This window comes from Phaenicophaeus curvirostris, chromosome 1 (genome assembly GCF_032191515.1).
Source record: "Phaenicophaeus curvirostris isolate KB17595 chromosome 1, BPBGC_Pcur_1.0, whole genome shotgun sequence".
NCBI classification, from domain to species: Eukaryota; Metazoa; Chordata; class Aves; order Cuculiformes; family Cuculidae; genus Phaenicophaeus; species Phaenicophaeus curvirostris.
This window is the reverse complement of record NC_091392.1, coordinates 201,789,494-201,812,615: the sequence shown is the minus strand read 5'-3', so window position 1 is coordinate 201,812,615 and position 23,122 is coordinate 201,789,494. Positions and strand designations below refer to the sequence as shown.

The 23,122-nt window shown below is 43.2% G+C and overlaps 1 protein-coding gene across 1 annotated transcript in view; it reads right to left on the bottom strand.

Moving 5' to 3' along the window:
• CRYL1 (crystallin lambda 1) overlaps window positions 1–19,916 on the bottom strand; it is a 69,102-nt gene extending 49,186 nt beyond the window's left edge. The window contains exons 1-3 of the mRNA XM_069883543.1: window positions 19,817–19,916; window positions 16,469–16,576; window positions 4,633–4,759 (exon numbers count right to left, since the gene is read on the bottom strand). Of these exons, the coding sequence (XP_069739644.1) occupies window positions 4,633–4,759; window positions 16,469–16,576; window positions 19,817–19,842 (261 nt within the window). The 5' untranslated portion in view covers window positions 19,843–19,916. The remainder of the gene's footprint in view (window positions 1–4,632; window positions 4,760–16,468; window positions 16,577–19,816) is intronic.
• Window positions 19,917–23,122: the final 3,206 nt, after the last annotated feature.

Genomic DNA, 23,122 nt, shown 5'->3' with positions numbered 1-23,122 from the left:
CTACGCACTGTTTTTTTAAAGAGGGGAGAGAAAAAATAAAGATACTGTTCTAATGCTTTTAGGCAGCTTTCCTTCAAAAGGAAAAAGGATAAATACCTCAAGCCACACGGTTTAAGTTACAAGCTTAATTTCCTCCTCTTGCCAGTCTACTTCGTCCCATGCCACAGCACAACTGACTGGTTTGGAGATCACCTCTCAGCTTCAACCAGCTCGGCCAGGCATCACAACTCACCAGTGTACACAGCAGCTCCAGTATCAAGAGCAAGATCTTACAAATTGTTAGTCATCTTATCCTCCTCTGAGACCTAGTAAACTTTATTATTCTGTTAGTAAATTGCTTCAAAGAAAAGCATTTAAAAAGATACATTTTCATTTTACTAGCATTGTGATCACACAAAGGCCTCACTGATTTCTACTTGGCTTACGTTTCATAGGAACTAGACACATATCCACTCAAACATGTTTTTAATAGTGAAAGGAGTACTAATAAGTTCAGTACCCAATGGTCACATAAGGACTAAAGACAAAATTCACCATGGATTTATGCAGGGAAGTTAAGAGCACAGTATTAAGAAGCTTTTACCTTGCCCATGTGATGCCAGGGTCCTTATAGTACAAATATATCCATTAATTTGTCCCCACAATGTTTTCAGCTAATTAAAAAGTTCTTTCAGAATTAAAGCTTTTAGTAATGCAAGAAGCTTGCAGTGCACGTTCATCAAAACGCTACAAGTAATGCACTTAGAGTAGCATAGTAAGTAGCACAGAAAATCTCTGAGAAGTGAAACTGGGTGACTACTCAGTTTTAGAGCAAAAAACAGACTGATTTCCTTCTAAAGTTGATGCAAAGCACAACAATCAAAATGCTTAGGCGAGGGAAATACATAAAATACTAAGCATCAAGGCATACCTTGTTTTTAAAGATTCATGACATTACTGTTATGAATTGTCTTCTTACTCAGTCCTAATCGTTCCTTGCATCTTTTTCACTTTAATATCTTCTCTAATGTCATTTAGGAAGTTCCACTTTTTTACTGCTTCATCCCGTTTGTTTTAAAGTTATGTCCCATGAAAATTACACAGCTGTCTGAAGAATTCAGGGGGTGCAAACTTCAAGGAAATTTTTAAAGCTTAAAGTGGACTTCAGCTACGAAGGTCAAATTTGAAAAGAAGTTAAGCTTTAACCAACTGAAATCTTGGGTAAAGAAATGCACTTCTCAGGGTAGTCAGTCTTCTAACAAGTTAACCAGTAGGTTACAGAAGCAAGAAAATAGAGTTCTCCACATTCAACCAACATTAATGCAACTAAAGTTTTATTTTTATGTAACTGAAACCCAGAATACTCTCACTCATAAGTACAAGAAGCCATATAGTCCTTCCAGGTTCAAAGATGCATTAGGCGATGCTTCTGAAGTTTAATACACTTTAGTCAGAAAGTACATCGGCAATTGCTGGAATACGGCTGTGAGCCTAGAACTAAGATTCTTTTACACCTGTTCCATTCCCCCTTCCAAAAACAAATTAAGGACTAGTTCAAATGATTTGCCCACTGACATTGCCTATTTGTTAACAGTGTGTATCAAACCAAACTTTGATGCTATGGCTTGACACTGATGAGCTGATACGATTACCATCAACAGTGCTTCACACTTATGATTCGTTTGTTACTCGGGGCATGTTGCAGCTACTTCATTTTTTTTTTTTATATGCTTAACGACTACATGTTAAGAGACATCAAAAGGGTTAAGGGAGCATAAAAGAGTAGCAGAAAGATTGAGTTACCCCATATAGATTGTTGCTATTCAGAGACTATCAACACTACATCACTGTCTTCAACTACCTGAAGAGACCCCTGGAGCAGTGAGATCCTTCTCAGAGGTCCACGGTGGTAGGACAAGTGGCAAGAGACAAATGTTGCAAGAAGATTAAAGCCAATTTGATATTAGGAAAGAAGTTTAACAATGAGGGTAATCCAATATTATAACGAATTACCCAAAGAGATCAGAAGTGTTTGCTCTTAGGAGATATTCAAAGCTCAACTGCACAAATCCTGAGCAAGCTCATGTAAGTTGGTCCCGTGGGCAGGCTGGACTATAGGACTTCGACAGGTCCCTTCCAACTCAAAATTGCTTTGATTCTGCAACATTTGCCTGATGCCTGTTTCATAGATCAGCTGATGATGGGAGGGACGGATGATGCCGCCCCTGATTTAAGCTGAAGTAGCATGCAAGTCTTTGTTCAAAAAAAATCTTACTGGTAAAGAGACTCTCTGGGGAACAGTAGCATACTGAGATTCAATATCTCTGAAGGAGGAACAAGAGCCAAGAACTTCATCACAGCTGTGCTTAGCTTCAAAAGAAGACACTAAAATAAAAGTTAGGATACCAAGGAGATGGCAGTAAGAAGGATCAGATCCTTACATATAGCACACAGAAAGTAAAGACACTGCCTGGTATGTCTATTTGTTAAGAAACACTTGAAAGAACAAAAGAAAACAGGCAGAACTAGGAGTCTACTAGAAACAAGAAGGCAGCCTTCACAAAGCTGAAGCAGTACACAAATGAACATGGCCATGTAGAACTGTTAATTTATCACAGTAAGACAAAAAACAGACACCAGCATATATTCCGCCCCTCCCCACCCACAATTTGCAAGAGGAAATCCTTCTTTCTTCAAAATTCATGTAGAATGCATAGAAAGTACAAAATTACAGAAGAATGATCATCTGGAAAACACACACAGAACATTGATGTCTTTGCAATTGTCCTGTTTCTCTTGTAATCTTCGCAGAAAACTGAAGTCTTAGACTTGGGGATTCCCAGGGTCTATCTCAAGTCACAGAACAGAGAGGGGAACCAGAACCAAGATACTACATCACATTTTGATATGGTTTAAAAACCCAACATAATAACAGCACTATACAACTGTTCACTTGAAAGAAAACTGAATGTACATTATTTTGGTACTGAAGACTAGAAAAGTGGCAAGCATGATGCAACTTTTAAGGGAACTTCAGGAAAGAACTCAACAATGAGCCTATGAGCTTTATGTTTCTTTCAAGCAAGTTAAGAGAATATTACATTGATTTGGAAGAATCAAAGCAACTTTTCCAAACATAAGCCCTGTTCCATAGACTTAGTAGAATTCTCCAAAGGAAGCAGCAAGCACAGGAGTCATGTAGCTGATGCAGTCTATGTGAATGCCCAGAAGTCTTGCATCCAAAAGCAATAAAAGCTTTCAAGGAAGTTAACTGGTCAAACGTGAGATAAAACGTCCTTCCATGGACAGTAACTAGTCAAGGAGATAGTAAGCAGACAGTAAGAACAACAGTCAGTTCTTACTCAGTGGAAGATGCTGGCCTGTGCTGTTTCACAGATATCTGTGCCCTTTGTTATACCCCTTCATAAATGACCTCAAAGTTAGCTCATCTGTCATGATCATCACAGCCACAAACATTTGTGGAATGACTAGACAACAAATTAGCAGACTAAACTCAGCCTCAGTAGGTGATACATATATGAAAATATGAACTGACAAGCTCTGAGCTCTTTATTGATCAAAGAGCAAGATAATGGAGTAACAGTATATGGTTTCATGATTTGGAGAAAATGAAGTGAACCCAAAATAGAACACCACTGTAAAAAATCTGAAGTGAATTCACACCTTGAGTCCTGTTTGAGGCTTTGCTCTGCCTCCCATTCTCTCTCCCTCCACCTCTGCATTTGGGAGGAAGAAAAGGTCCAGAAATCTGTTCCCTTTTAATTCAATTTATTATTAGGAACATGTTACAGCCAAGCAGACTATGGGATTTACAATCTAAAACAGTATAAATTATAAACTCGTGGTGCAGCACAGAAACACACAGGGACAGCTGATGGAACAACACTAGAATAATACTGGGGGGCCCTGTAGGGTAGAAGATGCCAGATCCAACACAAACTCATTCATACTTTATCCCAGAAGTGGTCTCCAATTCACCTGTTCCCTGAACTATGCCCATGCCAGTTAGCATACTGATACAGTTAAGCAACCACGGACTACAAAGTTCAGAAACACAGCTTGTTCTCCATCCCAATTTTACCTAGCAGCACAGATTCCATCCCTATATATCCACCCTGTTTTTAATATTCCCACACTGTGTTGGATAGTTGCTTTTGGCTACAGTATCCCACAAATCCAGGACAGAAATCAACCCTAGGCATAGTAATACTCCCTGCCTTCCCAATGTACCTGGAGTGGAAGAAACATGTTTTAGTCCCAGCACTGGAATGCATGGCACTCCTTAAGACATCATCTCTCCCCTGGGAATCTTCCATCCCCCTACATTCACCTTTCTAGAAGGTACAGTCTTTGTTACACACAGCGCGCAGCAATTCTCTCTTGGCTTAACCAGCCGCCAGCCACTTCCAACATAACCAAAAAGAATCTTCCAAGGACTCTTGAGTAGGGAAACCCTGCAGAGAAGCATCATCTCCCATGTCAAGATACGAAGCTAAAAAGAACTTTAATTTCAGCAAGCACAATCATCCTTAAGTGATAGGATGTTGAATTCTCCACTGCCCACCGACTGCACAACACAGCTCTTGATCACCTTCTCAACTGTTAGCTAGGAGGTGTCAAATCTTTGCTTACCTGAATGAAAGTAGCACCCTCTACAGCTGCCTTCAGGTCTGTACAGGTGCTAATGAGAGCCAGCTGCTGCTCCACACTCAAAGATCCTTTCAGGAATCCCGACTCCTCCAGCTCTTGCATTTGTTTGCTGACAGAAACAACATATGAAATTAAGTATTTTATCATTGTTAAGCCACCGGTATTTTCTTTTTTAAAAGACTCTCAACAACCCAGTGGTACTATGCTATTTGCCATGCCAATGCACATACTTACACTTAAAAAATACAAACGTTAGTTTTAGTCATTTCTCTTTGCTCCCTTCATATTATAACACTTCTCTTCAAGTATGGACAGCTCTAAGACCTACTCCTAGATGAAAGTTTGTCACCATGTCAAACCTGTTTTCACTGGTGCAGGATCAGCAAGAGCTTTTCTACTCATTTAATAGAAAGAGAAGTCCTTTTATAATATGCTTCATCTAGTTTTATAAAAACCAGCTCCTTTGTTATGAAGTTTCCCTGCCGGAACACCATTTAACTGCATAAAAATAAACAAGTACATTCCATACAGCCAGAAGTCCTTCCTAAAAAAAACCCCATACCCCATATTGGTAATTATTACAAAGCAAGTGTGAGAAAATTCACATAGTTACTAAATCAAGTTGCCAAAGCTCGAAATGGTGCACACCATTGCTAAGGCTGGACATGCCACCTTCTCAGAAAAAGCCTCTACAGTTTGAAACCCTTGAAAGTTCAGAGCAGGCAAGCCACTTTTAAAACTGTTAAAAGACACTTAGAGGTGAAATTTCCACCAAAATTAAGTGGGATTAAATTATTTGATCACAATCAACCTAAAGTTCTTTGCTGTTGTCATTATGACTGTTAAATCTGTCAGCTACCTCAAGCCAGAATTCCTCTAAGCCTTTGGTTATTATTCAGCAAAAATCACTTATCCTAAAGACAGAAGGAAATTGAGCTAATGATTAGCAGCAGAAAAAAAAGCCTAAATAATCCTTTCTTCTCCTGACCAACTGAGTTCAGAAGCCCTGGCTTCTTTTTGGATGCCCTTTTACATGATAAATAAATTGCACTTGCCACCCAGTTGGAGGGTAAAAAAGTTGCAACAAACAGAGAAGCTGTAAAACCTGGAAAAAGTTAGCATTTTTGTACTGCACAAATCATGTAACTGCATATAGAAATAATCAGCGATCCATTGTGTGTTTCCTGAGTGACTGTGGCCCTGGGGCACATGTGACAGCCTTCGCTGGGGGCTTTATGGTACAGTACATGTTAAAGGGGCAGAATTTATTTATACAAGCCCAGACAACCTCCACTCCCAGCTACACCTCAGTACATCTGCCCAGGAACCCCCATGTATCCAGACAGGAACTCTGGATTTATTTTTGTGTTTGGAGATCTCGGAGGAGATGGGACCCCATATGTTTGTCACAATCTACAGCAGCCAGAGGCAGACACCATCCTTAGTCCTTATGAAGGGCAGTTTAGAAGCCACCAGACTGGGATGTCAACCCCAGACTGCGTGTCCTGCAGCAGCATTTCCTCACCTCCTCCCAGTGACACCTCTGCAGCCAGCTTTACATCAGCAGCCCTGAACAAACCAGACAGAGAGCAATTGGACTGCAGTTCTCAGTTACTTCATGAAGTGGAAGGAGGCACCAACTAAATTTTTCAAGCAGCATTTTAAATTAATTGCAAAGGAAGAGGGAGGTAGATGATTGCCTCTATCTTTTACCTCTCTCCATTCTTTCCAGGCCATCTGCTGAGCAAGGTCTGATAATGCACTCTCACTTTGTCAAATCATCCTCCTTTTATTTAGAGCTCATTCCTGTCAACAAGTATTGAGTCCATAAATCAAATAAAAATATTTCCTTCCTCCTTCAGATTTCCTAAATGAGTGGGATTCATCTCACCTTTTCTGTCTACGTGCACATCTGAGACAATCATCTTCAGCTCTCTTTTAGAGAAGGGAGAACTAAGTGTTCCAGGTGAATTTGTCTGACCTTTTAAAGGCATCCAAGTATGCAATCCATCTTACCTCATGATGTAAGTACCTATTTCACCCCAAAGAAAATAGCTCAGAACATTTAGAGTACAGTATTCTGAAGCTAAAAATGAAAGTTTGTAGGGATTTATTTAGAAGACAATTAAGTTCCTACTGAACTCTACAGAAGCAAGTCAGACCTCAGAGGTTCACTGGGTCCTCAGATCTCTAGCTTGAACTGCCTCACTAAACCTACCACTAACTTCCAAACAAGCAGAATTTTACTTCAGCATTCATGTGGTTGTGTTTTGTCCAAAAAAAATACAGTAAACATAGGCTCTACCACTTTTATCACAGCTTTATTAAGAGATCATAAATATCTGCTGCTCTGCAAGTTACTTTGATGACCCATCTTCTACTCAAAGTAGAGGAAAAGAAAATATTTGTTTCCCAGCCAACAAAACTGCTTCCTAATTCATCCATGCCAGAGTACCAATACCTTATCCTGGGAGCAACCCCACTGAAAATCAAGCTAAGGAGCACTCAGTAGCCACTTAGCAGTAGCCAAAACAATGCACGGAACAGTTCTGCTCCTGGTTTAGCACAAGTCAGAGAAAACAAATACCATCAGATGACCATGGACTTTGCACAATAAATCAAAGGATTTCCAATAACTTGATAGTAAGTGACATCAGAGGCTCTAGAAAGCTATGATCTAGTTGCCATCACAGAAACTTGGTGGGATGCTCCCTGGAGCACTTCCCAGGCTCAGGACAGGCTGAGAGAGTTGGGCTTGTTCACCCTGGAGAAGAGAAGGCTCCGTGAAGACCTTACGGCAACCTTCCAGTACCTGAAGGGGCTACAAGAAAGCTGGGGAGGGACTGTTTACAAAAGTTTGTAGTGATAGGACTGGGGAAATGGGTGTAAACTGGAGAGGGGCAGATTTAGACTAGACATAAGGAGGAATTTCTTCACTATGAGGGTGGTGAGGCACTGGCACAGGTTGCCCAGAGAAGCTGTGGCTGCCCCATCCCTGGAGGTGTTCAAGGCCAGGTTGGATGGGGCCTTGGGCAGCCTGGTCTGGTGGGAGGTGTCCCTGCCCATGGCAGGGGGGCTGGAACTGGATGATCTTTAAGGGCCCTTCCAACCCAAACTACTCTATGATTCTATGTTTTTCTGTCTGAAGCTGGTAAAGATGACAGTACACCTTCTAAACCGGAATATACACCCATATTTCAAACTGGGAAGAATAAATCTCAACAACAACAAAAAAGCACATGTATGTGCACACACTGTGCTAATTCCTACAAGCATTAACTTTTTCCTCTTCAATGAGCTGCTTCAACAATTAACTCCAGATAATAATTTCTGTGCTGCAAGTTCTAACACTTCGTCTTTTTTTTGTCAGAGCTGATCACGGACAATGATTTTTGACACTTAGGAAGAGCATGCCTGGGCAAACAGCAAGGCACTGCATTCTGTTTACGCTGGACAAGACCTTTGAAAAGGTTCAATTCATTCTTAGCTAGAAAACGAAGCCAAGAGTCATACGCTTTTTAGACACTGCTCAGGTCTGTCCTGTTTACTTCCCTGAAGTCCCTTAGACTTGGCACCAAAATTAGTATTCCTACCACTTTATGCAGTCCAAAACTGATGAAAAGAGTTCCATTAATAGCTTTCTGTCTCTTTTCTCAAATATGTATTTAGGCTCAAAAGACCTAGATTTGTCCTACCCAAAGCTAAACTGACCAGAAATTCTTTTCTGGCAAGTTTTGTTTCAAAGCATTTCAAGAAAGTAGGAAGGGGTTGGGAGGAGGAGAAAAAAAAAGCAAGAAAAAAGTGCTCAAACACTTCCCCCCCTCCCCCAGGCAGCATCATAGAAACACGCAGGAAATCCATCAAGTTTCTGGATGAGTTTCCCTTTTTGCAACAGTGGAAACAAACAGATGACTGAAAAGCACAGACTTCTGACTTTGAGCAATCTGCATGCTAAAGAATAGGAGACAGGAAGCTTTGGCTCCATTTTCCAAGCTGCTGGGACACTCCACAGCTTGCCAGGTGGGAGTTCCATTCAAGACTTATGACTTCCACCACGAAAGCTGCCAGTTCTTTATGTGTAAACAAATAGGTACATCTAAACTAGAGTCTCCAAACTTCTTACTCCTTCACACCTTGTGAGGTGAGATGGTAAGGAACCGATCACAGAACCATCTAGCTTGGAAAAGACCATTAAGATTACAGAGCGCAACCTAACACTGCCAAGTCGACCACTAAACCATGTCCCTCAGTGTCACATCAACACATCTTTTAAATACCTCCAGGGATGGCGACTCAACCACCTCCCTGGGCAGCGTTTAAATGTTTGACAACCCTATCGGTGAAGAGGATTTTCCTGACAGCCAATCTAAACCTCTCTTGGCACAACTTGAAGCCTTCCTGTTAACATCACCAATCTTCATGACAGCCATTTATTTGTTAGTGCAATTATTTAAAGCTTGGAATAGGAAATACAATTTGCACATTACTAGAATTTTGGCCTTCCCTCCCATAATTTTTTTTTTTTGTCTCCGTTTCACCAAGACACTTACCCCCTTCACTAAGACATTCTGGCTATTTTGCTCCATAAATTAAGTTTATGTTTTCCAAATGCTAAACCCTCTATATTCCCCTGGGGTATTAAATTGCCCATGTTTTTTGAAGCAAATGAAGGGAGCTTCCCCCAGAATTTATAATAAAGTAAAGCACAAACCAGACCAGTTTGTACATACAGCAGTGCACCACTGACCTCTGCTGGATGACTTCTTATTCAAAGACTTCAGGGTGATCGTCCCTGGGGATGATCACAGACCAAGATCATCGCAGCCGCATCCACAGGACACACACAGGACTTCACTTTGCATCTGCAGTGTGTGCATAGTTTGAAGACTTTGACTAACACTTGTACGGTCTTTGAAGAATGAAGACTTGACATCCATAAGAAAATATTACTTCCTTTTACAGTCCACACTTTGCCTACCTCCTGTTTTACCGTTGTACCCAACTGCCCAAGTTAACACTGCTCTGTGAATTGAGCCAATATTTGCTTCAAGATAAGGTATCCAATCTATAGCACCGTTCCTGATCACATAAACTGCCTGGGATGCTCATAGTTACAAACCTTATTCTAAAAGTATTTATTTACAGAAGGAACTTGCAAGTGATGCTAATTCTTAACCTGCCTCCTTCACACCCCCTCTGCCTCCCCTTCATCCACGGCTTCTATAGGGCAGTCATGCTATTTGCACACAGCACTGCAACAAGATTAAAGACCACTTAATCACAAACTTACTGCTGAAAAGCAGCCAGGAGAAGGGAGAGATAAAGAAGACAACACCAATATTATCATTCATAAGTTCAGCCAACCATCATTGCTCAAAGACTAGGACCATTAACCGGTCATGACACCAGACTGCTATCTAGTGCTGTCTGATACATGAAAGAGTAGCTGGCACAGCAAAAAAACCCATCACCACTCCCATATGCCTACCCTGAGACAACAGATCAAGTAGGCAACTAACAGGGCCCTAGAAAGTCTCCAGTCAAGCTTCCATCTGCAGCAGAGCTATTGCTAACAAGAGACAAAGTTAGCCTTCATTTGGTGTAGCCAAGCCTTGAAACCCTTCAGGGATGGAGATTTTACCAGCTTTTTGACAACCTTCTACTTCTGCATGCCAAGTAAATTTCAACACCATAACCATTCTCAAAACACAGCCTCTGTAATTAAAAAAATCAGTCTTATTTAAATCATATATTCCAGCAGTCACAGAGACTGGCTGCCAAACAGGAGTGAAGTGAGAAGATAACATTTCCCTTTGAAGTTATTTAGGTGTTTTCAGCTACAGGTAGAACCTCTGGAAAGGCAGAATCTATTCCCTTCCAAAGCCTACTAACACATCCTCTAGTTAGTTCTGCACGTGAAACAGTTTCCTCTAGCTACTTAATTGCACTTTGTAGGGAGCATACAATGGAAAAGTAGAATCAAATACAGGTTTTAGAACAAACTTGATGTGCCAGTGTCAGGCACTCAAGATTAAAAAATACTTTGTTAAGAACTGTCTAGCTACAAGGTGTCCCCTCAAAGGGGATACATAAAACTATTGAGTAAGACCCAATCCAAGCTGCATTTTGCCTTTGATATAAATACAGCGTCAATACAATACAGCAATACAGACCAGAAAGTGGAAGAGGCAGTCAGCTTGGGAGAAGTATCAAACCACACAGCCATGGAACATGCCATGAGCTATAAAAAGATCATGAAGCCTGTATCAGTGTACTCCTCATGCTACAAAACCATTTCAGTAATCTGCTCCCCTTTTATACAAACACAGCATAAGAGGGCACCAGACAGCAAGAAGTCACATACATCCAAACATCTCTTCTAGAGACCAGTCTCCCAGTATGAGAAAGATGATGAGCTTGAGCCTTTCAAATCTTTAGCTATAATGAAGTCCTTGGAGTAGATATGGTTTACTTAATTTGCCTTGCAACTTGCCACATATCAGGCACTTAATTACGAGTTCCAGATCCCCATTCACAACAGTACACAGCTCTTAAAGTACTTTCCTCCACATGGTCAGCAGTGTGTGTGTGGAGGGGAAATGCTACTTTTCTCTAGCCCCAGCATCTTATTTCTTACAGTAATTGTGCTCTTATAGCACAAAAAAAAGTTAAGGTTGGTTAATGCAATACTGTACTTTGTATAAACACCAATACAAACTATGGTTAAATTAATACATAACGAACCAAGGAAATGCAATATTCTGAATACAAGACCCCTTGTTTCAAAGTCTTTAAAGGTCTAACATCTCTGAACCATGCAGAAGAGCAAACTACAGTCAGATAAAGCTGACATATGAGTAATCCTCACTAAACAGCCTCACCTTTGAGTTTAAATGCAGCATCACACAACACTCATAGAATGGTTTGAGTTGGAAGTGACCTTAAAGATTATCTAATTCCTACCCCCTGCCATGGGCAGGGACACCTCCCATCAGACCAGGCTGCTCAAGGCCCCATCCAACCTGGTCTTGAACCTCTCCAGGGATGGGCAACCACAGCTTCCCTGGGCAACCTATATGCCAGTGCCTCACCAGCACCATCGTGACGAAGTTCTTCCTTACATCTACTCTAAATCTTCCTTTCTCCAATTTATAGCCATTCCCCCTCATCCCATCACTACAAGCCTTGTTAAAAGTCCCTCCCCAGCTTTCTTGTAGCTCCTTTCGAGCACTGGAAGGTTGCTCTAAGGTGTCCTCGGAGCATTCTTAACTCCATGCTGAACAAGCCCAACTCCCTCAGCCTGTCCTCATATGGGAGGTGCTCCAACCCCCTGATCATCTTCCTCTGGACCTGTTCCAACAGTTCCATATTCTTCTTATGTTGAAGATTCCAGAATTGGACATAATACATTAGCATCGTATATCAGTTTTCAGAAGGCAGAGCTCTACAGAATTCCATTCTGGAAGAACAGAACACATGCTACAGCATTTCTGCAGCATACTTTTTAGAATTAATTACTTTTAGCAATAGAGTGGTACATGTTCTCATTATTTTAAAGTTATTCAATCTTATTCAAACCAGAATTACACTGACTCAGAAGAAAGTATGCAGGACATGAAAAGTTACATCTTCCAAGGCGGGTTACTATAGTGTGTATTCAGTAGGTCAAGTGTGGCAAAAAGCTGTTCAGTAGTTTCTTCAGCAGAAGAAAAGGTTGTTCCATTAGAGCAGGCACTGGTTAATAATGCCACTGGTACACCCAGTTCAACCCAAAGCGCGGTCATTCTGTGTGTCGGGGCACTGGCTGCCAACTACCCAGCAACAGGCAGATAGGCAGTAAACCCAGCGCACCACAGAATCATAGAATCATAGAATAACCAGGTTGGAAGAGACCAACCGGATCATTGAGTCCAACCATTCCTATCAAACACTAAACCGTGTCCCTTAGCACCTCGTCCACCCGTGCCTTAAACACCTCCAGGGAAGGTGACTCCACCATCTCCCTGGGCAGCCTGTTCCAGTGTCCAATGACCCTTTCTGTGAAACACATTCTGAACACATTCTGTCTGTGTCTGGTCTACTGATCCTGTGGCAACATGACAGGTATTTCCACTCGTTTCAGTGGATTCAAATTCCACAACTGAATCTTATTTTTCACCCATAACCAAGCGTTTTGAATAATTGTACAGAGTACATTTCAGATTTCCCGTACAGAGACATATAGGTCTCTCGTGATCATTCCAGACTCATACCAGTCCTCTTGCAGGACTACACACCTCTGTTGCTCACCTACTGTTGTGCAAGAATTGAATTAATTAGTTAATCAACTCCAAGATGCCCTTTTAACAAGTTTACGTACTAAAAGTCACCCACATAAAACAGATAATTATTAAGTATCTGGCAAAGGAGTATCATCTCCTTTAAGAAGTAAGTAAAGTGAATGCTGTTTACTACTTAAATTGCACTTTTCTATTTTTTAGAAAAGGGAAACTACAAACAGACCTCAGGACACTCCAGTTTTTCCTTAATCTGTAGAGTACCTCCATACACTAAAAGATCACAGACTGCAAATTACAGAATCATAGAATGGTTTGGGTTGGAAAGGACCCTAAAGATCATCCAGTTCCAACCCCCCTGACATGGGCAGGGACACCTCCCACCAGACCAGGCTGCCCAAGGCCCCATCCAACCTGGCCTTGAACACCTCCAGGGATGGGGCAGCCACAGCTTCTCTGGGCAACCTGTGCCAGTGCCTCACTACCCTCAATATGAAGAATTTCTTCCTAATATCTAATCCAAATCTTCCCCCTCCCAACCTCCCCCTCATCCTATCAAGATATACCCTTGTAAAAAGTCCCTCCCCAGCTTTCTTGTAGCCCCTTCCGGTACTAGAAGGTCGCCGTAAGATCTCCTTGGAGCTTTCTCTTCTGCAGGCTGAGCAACCCCAGCTCTCTCAACCTGTCCTCGTATGGGAGGGGCTTCAGACCTCTGTCCATCTTCGTGGCCTTCTCTGGATCCATTCCAACCATTCCAAATCATTCTTACGATTAGGATTCCAGAACTGGACACACTGCTCCATGTGGGGTCTCACTAGAGCAGAGCAGAGAAGGAGAATCACCTCCCTTTACCTGCTGGCCATGCTTTTTTTGTTGGAGACCAGGATATGGTTGGCTTTCTGGGCTATAAGTGCACACTGCTGGCTCATGTTAGCAAGTTTGCAGACAACACTAAGCTGGGTGGAAGTGTTGATCTGCTGGAGGGTCGGGAGGCTCTGCAAAGGGATCTGAACAGGCTGGACCACTGGGCTGAGTCCAATGGCGTGAGGTTTAACAAGGCCAAGCGCCGGGTCCTGCAGTTGGGGCACAATAACCCTGTGCAGTGCTACAGACTAGGAGAAGTCTGGCTAGAAAGCTGCCTGGAGGAGAGGGACCTGGGGGTGTTGGTTGACAGCGACTGAACATGAGCCAGCAGTGTGCCCAGGTGGCCAAGAAGGCCAATGGCATCTTGGCTTGGATCAGAAACGGCGTGACCAGCAGGTGCAGGGAGGTTATTCTCCCTCTGTACTCGGCACTGGTGAGACCGCTTCTCGAATCCTGTGTTCAGTTCTGGGCCCCTCACCACAAGAAGGATGTTGAGGCTCTGGGGTGAGTCCAGAGAAGAGCAACAAAGCTGGTGAAGGGGCTGGAGAACAGGCCTTATGAGGAGCGGCTGAGAGAGCTGGGGTTGTTTAGCCTGGAGAAAAGGAGGCTGAGGGGAGACCTCATTGCTCTCTATAACTACCTGAAAGGAGGTTGTAGAGAGGAGGGTGCTGGCCCCTTCTCCCAAGTGACAGGGGACAGGACGAGAGGGAATGGCCTCAAGCTCCGCGAGGGGAGATTTAGGCTGGACATTAGGAAAAAGTTTTTCACAGAAAGGGTCATTGGGCACTGGCAGAGGCTACCCAAGGAGGTGGTTGATTCACCTTCCCTGGAGGTGTTTAAGGCACGGGTGGACGTGGTGCTGAGGGGCATGGTTTAGTGTTTGATAGGAATGGTTGGACTCGATGATCCGGTGGGTCTCTTCCAACCTGGTTATTTTATGATTCTATGATTCTATGTTGAGCTTTCCATCAATCAGGACCCCCAAGTCCTTCTTCACACACTACACTGGGACAAACACTTTTCAGTACTAAAACAGAAAACCCTAAAAGCTTCCCTGAAAGTACCAGCTATTTGGAGAGGAAGAGGAAAGCAAATCCCAGCAAGCCCATAGAAGTAGCCACCAGCTGGCTTTTTCAGTTGCTGTCTGAGAGCCCTCCGTACTTACCCAAGCTCCAACCCTCACACAAGTATTAAATCAGTAACTTAAAGGGATTTACAGCAGGTTGTGTGTCATGAAGTTGGTGCAAACAAATCCATGTTTGACAGTATTTTGATAGACACAGCCATTAAATACTGGTTGAAGAAACTGCACAGCTTGTATTCTTATCACAAAAATACAGTTGTCCTGAAACTACGTTTTTTCAACTAGGATGTTCAGAACAGCTAAGTTACAGAAGTTAATTATAAGTTAAGAACACCTTATGTAAAAGGCAAAACTTGCCTTGAATTCCTGTGGGGCAGCAAATGCAGACACAGGACAGTACAGACACAACTAAATAGCACTCTGTCTTATTACACGTGACATTTTATGCTTCACTTTTCCAAGCTGAAAACCTTGGAAGGCTAAGTCCTCATTCTGCTATTAGAAAAATGAAAAGAAAAAATTCAGGGGTGAGTGCTGTCTTTGGTAATATAAGCTGCAAAACTGCCCCCTCCACAATAATCCAGAATTTCATGATGGCTACACTATGACAGCAATTCCAAAAAAGAAACAGGCCTGACTACCATCTCCATGGAAGGAGAGGTTTGGGGAAAGGAAGGGTGGAAGGAAGGACGAGAGGGAGGGAGAGAGGGAGAATAGGAATTAGATTTCACCCTTCTTCTGTTATCAAGCCTTTTTTTAGCAAATCTCACCAGATATTACATACTGTTCAACTTCTAAAATCCAACAACTAAACTGACCTACAAGAGGCTCCTGAAGTCACTCCTCCTTGCTGTAAGGGAGCCTTTCCTTGTTACAGAAAGCAAGCAGGATGCAACACATCATGTCACTTTTTTAGGTGTAGCTTAAATCTGCACACCAGCTGACGTATTTCATTCCAATGCATCATGAAGGAAGGGCTGATGCATTTAGGTGGATGTTGATCATGAAGCAACATTAAATGCTGATACAGTAACAGAAGGCTGCACACAGAAACGCTTTATAAAGGCACTTTCTCCCCTAGAGGCATACAAAACTCTTTCCAAGACCAGCAAGAAGAGGGTGAACAGGACCAATCAGAACCTTTAACACAAGAACTAAGAACTGAACAAAACAATTAAGGAGCCAGATTCAGAACAAACAAAAGAGAACAGGTCTTCACGCAGCAAGCAGTAAACCTGCAGAACACAAGTCCTTTGACGAGAAGGCCACAAAATCATTTACATAGGTTTAAGGGAACGTTAGAAAAATACTTCGAAGAAATCTAGTTAAGAGTTACTGAATACATAAGAAAATTCTAGGCACTGAAGCTAAACTTAAGCTCTTAAATAATTTCTTAAGAATTAAAGCGCTCTTCATAAGTGTCATTGAGAGATTTGGGAACACACTTCTTGTGATCTTAACAGGACCTGTACTTCTAAGTTAAAGCCTTCTTCCAAGCTTAAAATCTATATTCCCTTAAATACTAAGATATGGCTGTTGATTCATAACAGAAATCCCAGTTTCATTACAATTCCAGTCATTTCAAGTGACCTACCGAATGTTTTCCAGTGCACTTGTTAGCTGTTGTTGTGCAATATCATAAAGTTTCACTTTGAAGCCTCCAGCAGCAAATACCATGGCCCAGCTGCGACCAATGAGTCCACTGAAAAGAAAATAAATATCAGCCAATTAATAAAGAAGCATTTATTTGGGGAATAGGGTCTGACAAGCATTGTAAGAAGGAAAACAGAGCCTGGACTCCTCAGTGTTTGATGAAAGGACTGGTTACACATTGATAGAAAACAAATCTCTCTCTACTAAAGAAGCTAGCTGTGCAGCAGCTTCTCCAGGAGCTGGAGGAAAGATAATGAGGAAGAAAAAGACAGAAAAAGGACAGCAGAATTCAAAACAATAGGAATCACTACTTTGGGACACTGGACTCAACTATCCAGAGTTTTCTCAGCTGCATTCTTTACCTGGAGCTGGTACTTGGAATTACATGAAATAGGTTTTGGGTTGTTTTTAATTCTACCGCTCCTCTGCTCAGTTTATAGTCTGAAAACAGACACCCGCCCTTTAGTCCAAGAGTTCAGGATCCTGATTCAGAGATGATTAGAAAACCTAAGGCCCAAAGTCATGAGTCTGCTATAATCCAGGAAGTATCATAAGCATGTGAAAAAGAAAAGTAAAAAAAAAACAAAGCCAAGGAAAAAACTATGAGTTTGATACTACTTTTCCACCTAACAACCTCTAGCACTACCCTTATTTTTAGATGAAGCACCCTACCATGCTGAAAGCATGCAGGAACACTCACACATTTTGGTGGTCACATTACCGAGAAATACATAGAAGAAACTTGCAGTAACTAAAAAATTTATCACTTCTCTTAAAGCAATGCAGATTTTGACTCAATTAGATTTATAGCAGGCATCAGCCTTTTCAAACACAAGCACTGAGGAACGGCGTAGTAAGTTTAAACAACCAGAGATCAAATAAAAAAAAAATCATCTCAAATGCAAGAGCATAACTCCAAACCCATGACTGTTACAATGGGGGGTCTGAGAATTACATGCATTTCCTGTCATTTTTGAGATCTCTGTATTTTTAGCATTAAACTTCAGCAACCTCCAGCAACGGGAAAATGCAAGGCTGTTAAGGCATCGGTAGGGGATTAAAAGCAAAGTAAAAGTCAGAGATAAAGTTATAGGGCAGATAAGAAAAAAAGGAAGAGAAAACAGGAACAAGTTCAGCCTTTGGCTTAAATACAAAAAGAAAAGGAACAAAACAGGAAGTTTCAGGAAGCAGCAGGGATCGGTAGAAACAACTGGGACAAAATAAAAGAAAGAAAAAACAAGAGTGAAACTTTGCAGTTAGTGTTAAGCATACTGTTAAGTCTCACTCAAAGCTTACCATTTAAACCAAAAACCACACACAACTTCACCGTAGTAAACCCAGACCTTGGAAGTTCTCAGGCAAAGTACAGAACAAGCAAATTTATGGGAAAGCTAAGGTATGGGTCAAGGTTTGTCAGCTACTATAGCCTCCTGGGTAACGAGCGTTTCTAAAATAAAAGCATTTGGATCACTTAAACAAGCACATCCGAGCTACAAGTATCTTTATATATACACAACACCTCTTTCAAACTGTACTTTTAAATTAAGCTTCCTTAAATCAGTGTTTGACCAAAGGAACCCTTTTTTTCTTTTATTTCAATGCAGGGTTTTACAATTGAGGGATTTGTTTTCCTTTTAAACGACAGAGCGTACAGAGCAAGTCCAGGCCTCTTGACCCTTCGCGCACCCATATGGCGAATGAGAGCTTTCTGAGCACCACCAGTAAGATCCAACTTCGTCACCATCACACATCAGCACCAAGACACGTGTCCCAAGACCTCAAGTGATGCCACTGATAAAGTTTGTTGCAGCCTGCGCTTTCAGCACCGGGTTACGGTGGCAAGAAAGGAGCTGTTACTGTCTGACAGACTTCTCTCCCCAACAGATTACTTCAGCTTTAGCTAGAGAACTAACTAGAGAACTTCAGCTTTAGCTAGAGAAGAGGATGAAGCAATGCATTCCCATGCAAATCAGAAACTGCCGTATCTTGTGGCAAGGATACTTTGCCATAGGAACACCCAAGAGAAACTCAAGAGATTCTTGACGTAGCTGACAAACAGGATCCTAAAGCTGTGCTCAGATTTCTCCACTCCTCTTGTACTTAGACACACAAAACATTGCAACGACTGACTTTGAGAAGAGAGGCTGTCGTCATTTGTTTTGGGTTCATTTCACTTGGAGTATTACAGAATCACAGAATCACTCGGCTGGAAAAGACCCACAGGACCATCGAGTCCAACCATTCCTATCAAACACTGAACCATGCCCCCTAGCACCTCGTCCACCCGTGCCTTAAACACCTCCAGGGAAGGTGACTCAACCACCTCCCTGGGCAGCCTGTTCCAGTGCCCAATGACCCTTTCTGTGAAAAATTTTTTCCTAATGTCCAGCCTAAATCTCCCCTGGCGGAGCTTGAGGCCATTCCCTCTTGTCCTGTCCCCTGTCACTTGGGAGAAGAGGCCAGCACCCTCCTCTCTACAACCTCCTTTCAGGTAGTTATAGAGAGCAATGAGGTCTCCCCTCAGCCTCCTCTTCTCCAGGCTAAACAACCCCAGCTCTCTCAGCCGCTCCTCATAAGGCCTGTTCTCCAGCCCCTTCACCAGCTTTGTTGCTCTTCTCTGGACTCTCTCCAGAGCCTCAACATCCTTCTGGTGGTGAGGGGCCCAGAACTGAACACAGGATTTGAGGAGCGGTCTCACCAGTGCCGAGTACAGAGGGAGGATAACCTCCCTGGACCTGCTGGTCACGCCGTTTCTGATCCAAGCCAAGATGCCATTGGCCTTCTTGGCCACCTGGGCCACTGCTGGCTCATGTTCAGTCGCTGTCAATCAACACCCCCAGGTCCCTCTCCCCCAGGCAGCTTTCTAGACAGACTTCTCCTAGTCTGTAGCACTGCACAGGGTTGTTGTGCCCCAAGTGCAGGACCCGGCATTTGGCCTTGTTAACCCTCATGCCATTGGACTCAGCTCAGCGGTCCAAACTGTTCAGATCCCTTTGGAGCCCCCCGACCCTCCAGCAGATCCACGCTTCCACTCGGACTGAAGCAAAGACACTCTCTAAAGCGCCAAGCAGGTGCATTACACCAGGAATTCCACCATTCCAGCAGCAGCAGCAGGACCCCACAGCCAGCCAGCCCCCCTGCCCAGCCCGGATCCCACACGCTGAACCCCCCGGGCTCGCCCCCCGCCGCATCATCCCAAGCCTGCAAGGGTGGAGAGAGGGTGCGACCCCCCCAGCCGGGGCTGCCACCACCCGGTCCCCGTCCCCGACCGGGGATGCAGCCCCTTTACCTGCCGATAATCACAACGTTCTCCATTCCTGCGGGGCCGGGATCGCGATGATCCGCCCCCTCCGCCGTCCTGCCCGCCCCCCTGAGTCACGGGCGCCTCCATTGGCTCCAGCTCCGAGCGCTCCCATTGGCCCCGCGGCTCCCGCCGCCCTCCCCCTGCCTCTACTGACGATTAATTCATTAGGAAAGGCATCATTATCCGTTAGAATAATTTCTTATTGTATGCTGAACTAATTTTTTTTTTGCTGTCCCTGGGTTTTCTACAAAAAAGTGGGGTTCCCCAGGGCTCAGTGCTGGGTCCAGCCCTGTTCAATGTCTTTATCAATGATCTGGATGAAGGCATCGAGTGCACCCTGAGCAAGTTTGCGGACGACACTAAGCTGGGTGGAAGTGTCGATCTGCTGGAGGGTCGGGAGGCTCTGCAAAGGGATCTGAACAGGCTGGACCGCTGGGCGGTGTTGGTTGACAGCGACTGAACATGAGCCAGCAGTGTGCCCAGGTGGCCAAGAAGGCCAATGGCATCTTGGCTTGGATCAGAAACGGCGTGACCAGCAGGTGCAGGGAGGTTATTCTCCCTCTGTACTCGGCACTGGTGAGACCGCTCCTCGAATCCTGTGTTCAGTTCTGGGCCCCTCACCACAAGAAGGATGTTGAGGCTCTGGAGCGAGTCCAGAGAAGAGCAACAAAGCTGGTGAAGGGGCTGGGGAACAGGCCTTATGAGGAGCGGCTGAGAGAGCTGGGGTTGTTTAGCCTGGAGAAGAGGAGGCTGAGGGGAGACCTCATTGCTCTCTACAACTACCTGAAAGGAGGTTGTAGAGAGGAGGGTGCTGGCCTCTTCTCCCAAGTGACAGGGGACAGGACAAGAGGGAATGGCCTCAAGCTCCACCAGGGGAGATTTAGACTGGACATTAGGAAAAAATTCTTCCCAGAAAGGGTCATTGGGCACTGGAACAGGCTGCCCAGGGAGGTGGTTGAGTCACCTTCCCTGGAGGTGTTTAAGGCACGGGTGGACGAGGTGCTAAGGGACATGGTTTAGTGTTTGATAGGAATGGTTGGACTCGATGATCCGGTGGGTCTCTTCCAACCTGGTCATTCTATGATTCTATGATTCTAAATGCTTTAATATCATGCAAAAATAAGGCATTACAACGCCCACAAAATTCTTTAGGCTGCTCTACATCTGCTGCATTGCTCCTTTTTTTCCTAGTTCCATGTACTGGAATTAGGAAAATTCCATGTACTAATTCCTACTCATGTGCTTCTTACTCTGTAATCGTGCTGGATGCTCCTGAAAAATGTTAACTTTTATTTTTTTAAATATTTATTTGTTATCAAAGAAAGTATGACTGTACTCTTAATACAGATGAGAAATGCTTGCAAGTTTTCTTGTGTTTCTGTCTTTCTGGAAAAAAAACTAAATTGAAAACAAATATATTACTTCCTGGAATAAATATTTCATACTTACTGACAATGTTCAATGAACCTTTCTTTGGCTGTCATTTGAACATTTGTCTGGCTATCATTTCTTCTAGTTTCCAAGGCAAAAATAAAATTAAAGACTGACATAATCACTTTGTCCATCTGCCTCTCTTGCCAGAACTTTCCTAATTCCAACCACATTCAACAATGAGACAGGTATCTATCTCATAAGTATAAATCCCTAAAAGGCTTCATGAAGAGCACTCAATGGTCTTCATGGACACAAAATAGTGTCTCCTTGACTTTCCAACATTAACAGGTCCAGAGGAGGCTACAAGGATGATCAGAGGGCTGGAGCGCCTCCCGTATGAGGACAGGCTGAGAGAGTTGGGCTTGTTCAGCCTGGAGAAGAGAAGGCTCCGAGGAGATCTTATAGCGACCTTCCAGTACCTGAAGAGGCTACGAGAAAGCTGGGGAGCAGCTGTTCACAAAGCCTTGTACTGACAGGAATAGGGGGAATGGGCATAAACTAGAGAGGGGCAGGTTTAGACTAGGCATAAGGAAGAAATTCTTCATGTTGAGGGTGGTGAGGCACTGGAACCCAGGGAAGTTGTGGCTGCCCCATCCCTGGAGGTGTTCAGGGCCAGGTTGGATGGGGCATTGGGCAGCCTGGTCTGGTGGGAGGTGTCCCTGCCCATGTCAGGGGCTTTGGGACTGGATGATCTTTAGGGTCCTTTCCAACCCAAACCATTCTATGATTCTATGATTCTATGACTTGTGTTGGAAGCTGCAAAGTTGACCTCTCCATGCTTTCAGTCTCTTTCTGTTAAGCATGCTCCTCTGATGCCCCACATGAGGAGCTGAGATCCACTACTGACTGAGGAGAGGAGGTGGGTTTACTGCAGGGAAGGAGCAGGATGGTATAACTGTGTAATGAACAAGGGGAAATAACTAGGAGGTGGAATACGAATGAGATGTGTATCCCCCCTTGCAGAAAATAAAGGAATTGCATGCTTCGAAAATGTAGTGTATCCTAGCCTGAAGTTTTGGCATGGGATGAAAGCAGAGGCATAGTTCACATTTGTTAAGTATTAGATGGGTTTAATACATTACTTGCTCTCCAGAACAACCAGATAGTACATTTATTTTGTAACGGACTATGGTACGTTGCTACTGTGATCCTAATGGTTCAGAAAACATAATACCTTAAAATGATAGCTTTACTTTAGTAATTTTTTTCCTGTTCTGTAGAGTTCTAACTAATAGTTTGCATGCTGTAATTGTAACTAGTGTTCATATTAAATTTTGCTACAATTAAAACTGTAATTTTTATTGTTGCTAGTAGTTTGTGAAGTTAATTCAGGCAGTCTTTCACAGTGCAAATGGTCCGATGCAAATACTACCAATATTGCTAAAATTGTGATTCTTAAAGAAGCTGTGTGTAGGAATCAGAAATTAAATGGATAAATAGAATTTATTTCATTTACTAGACAGATACACAGTCCCTTCTCTCCACTGCTGTAGATAATTGGGCTGAAACATCAGCATAGGCTGGGTACCAGGATGCCAGGTCCCTGAGGTGGACAAGCTGGGTAGCAGAGCTCAGGCTCTTGCCACAGGATGTACCTGCTGCTCCAGTAAATCTGAAAAATCTAAAAACTATGGGCTGAATTATACATGAGGAGCCACAGGCAGAAAGGGGTGGCTAGAAATGTTTATATATTTCTGGTGCCGAAGTTCATAATTTGTGGGAAGTAGTTCACCTGTTTTGGTTTTTTCCCAGGTAAAGTCTGTTATTCTGCAAGATACCTGTATTCCAGAAACACCAGGTACTTCTCATGTCCAAAGGTCTCAAGTCTTAAGTTTTTGTGTGAAAGTGTCATGCATG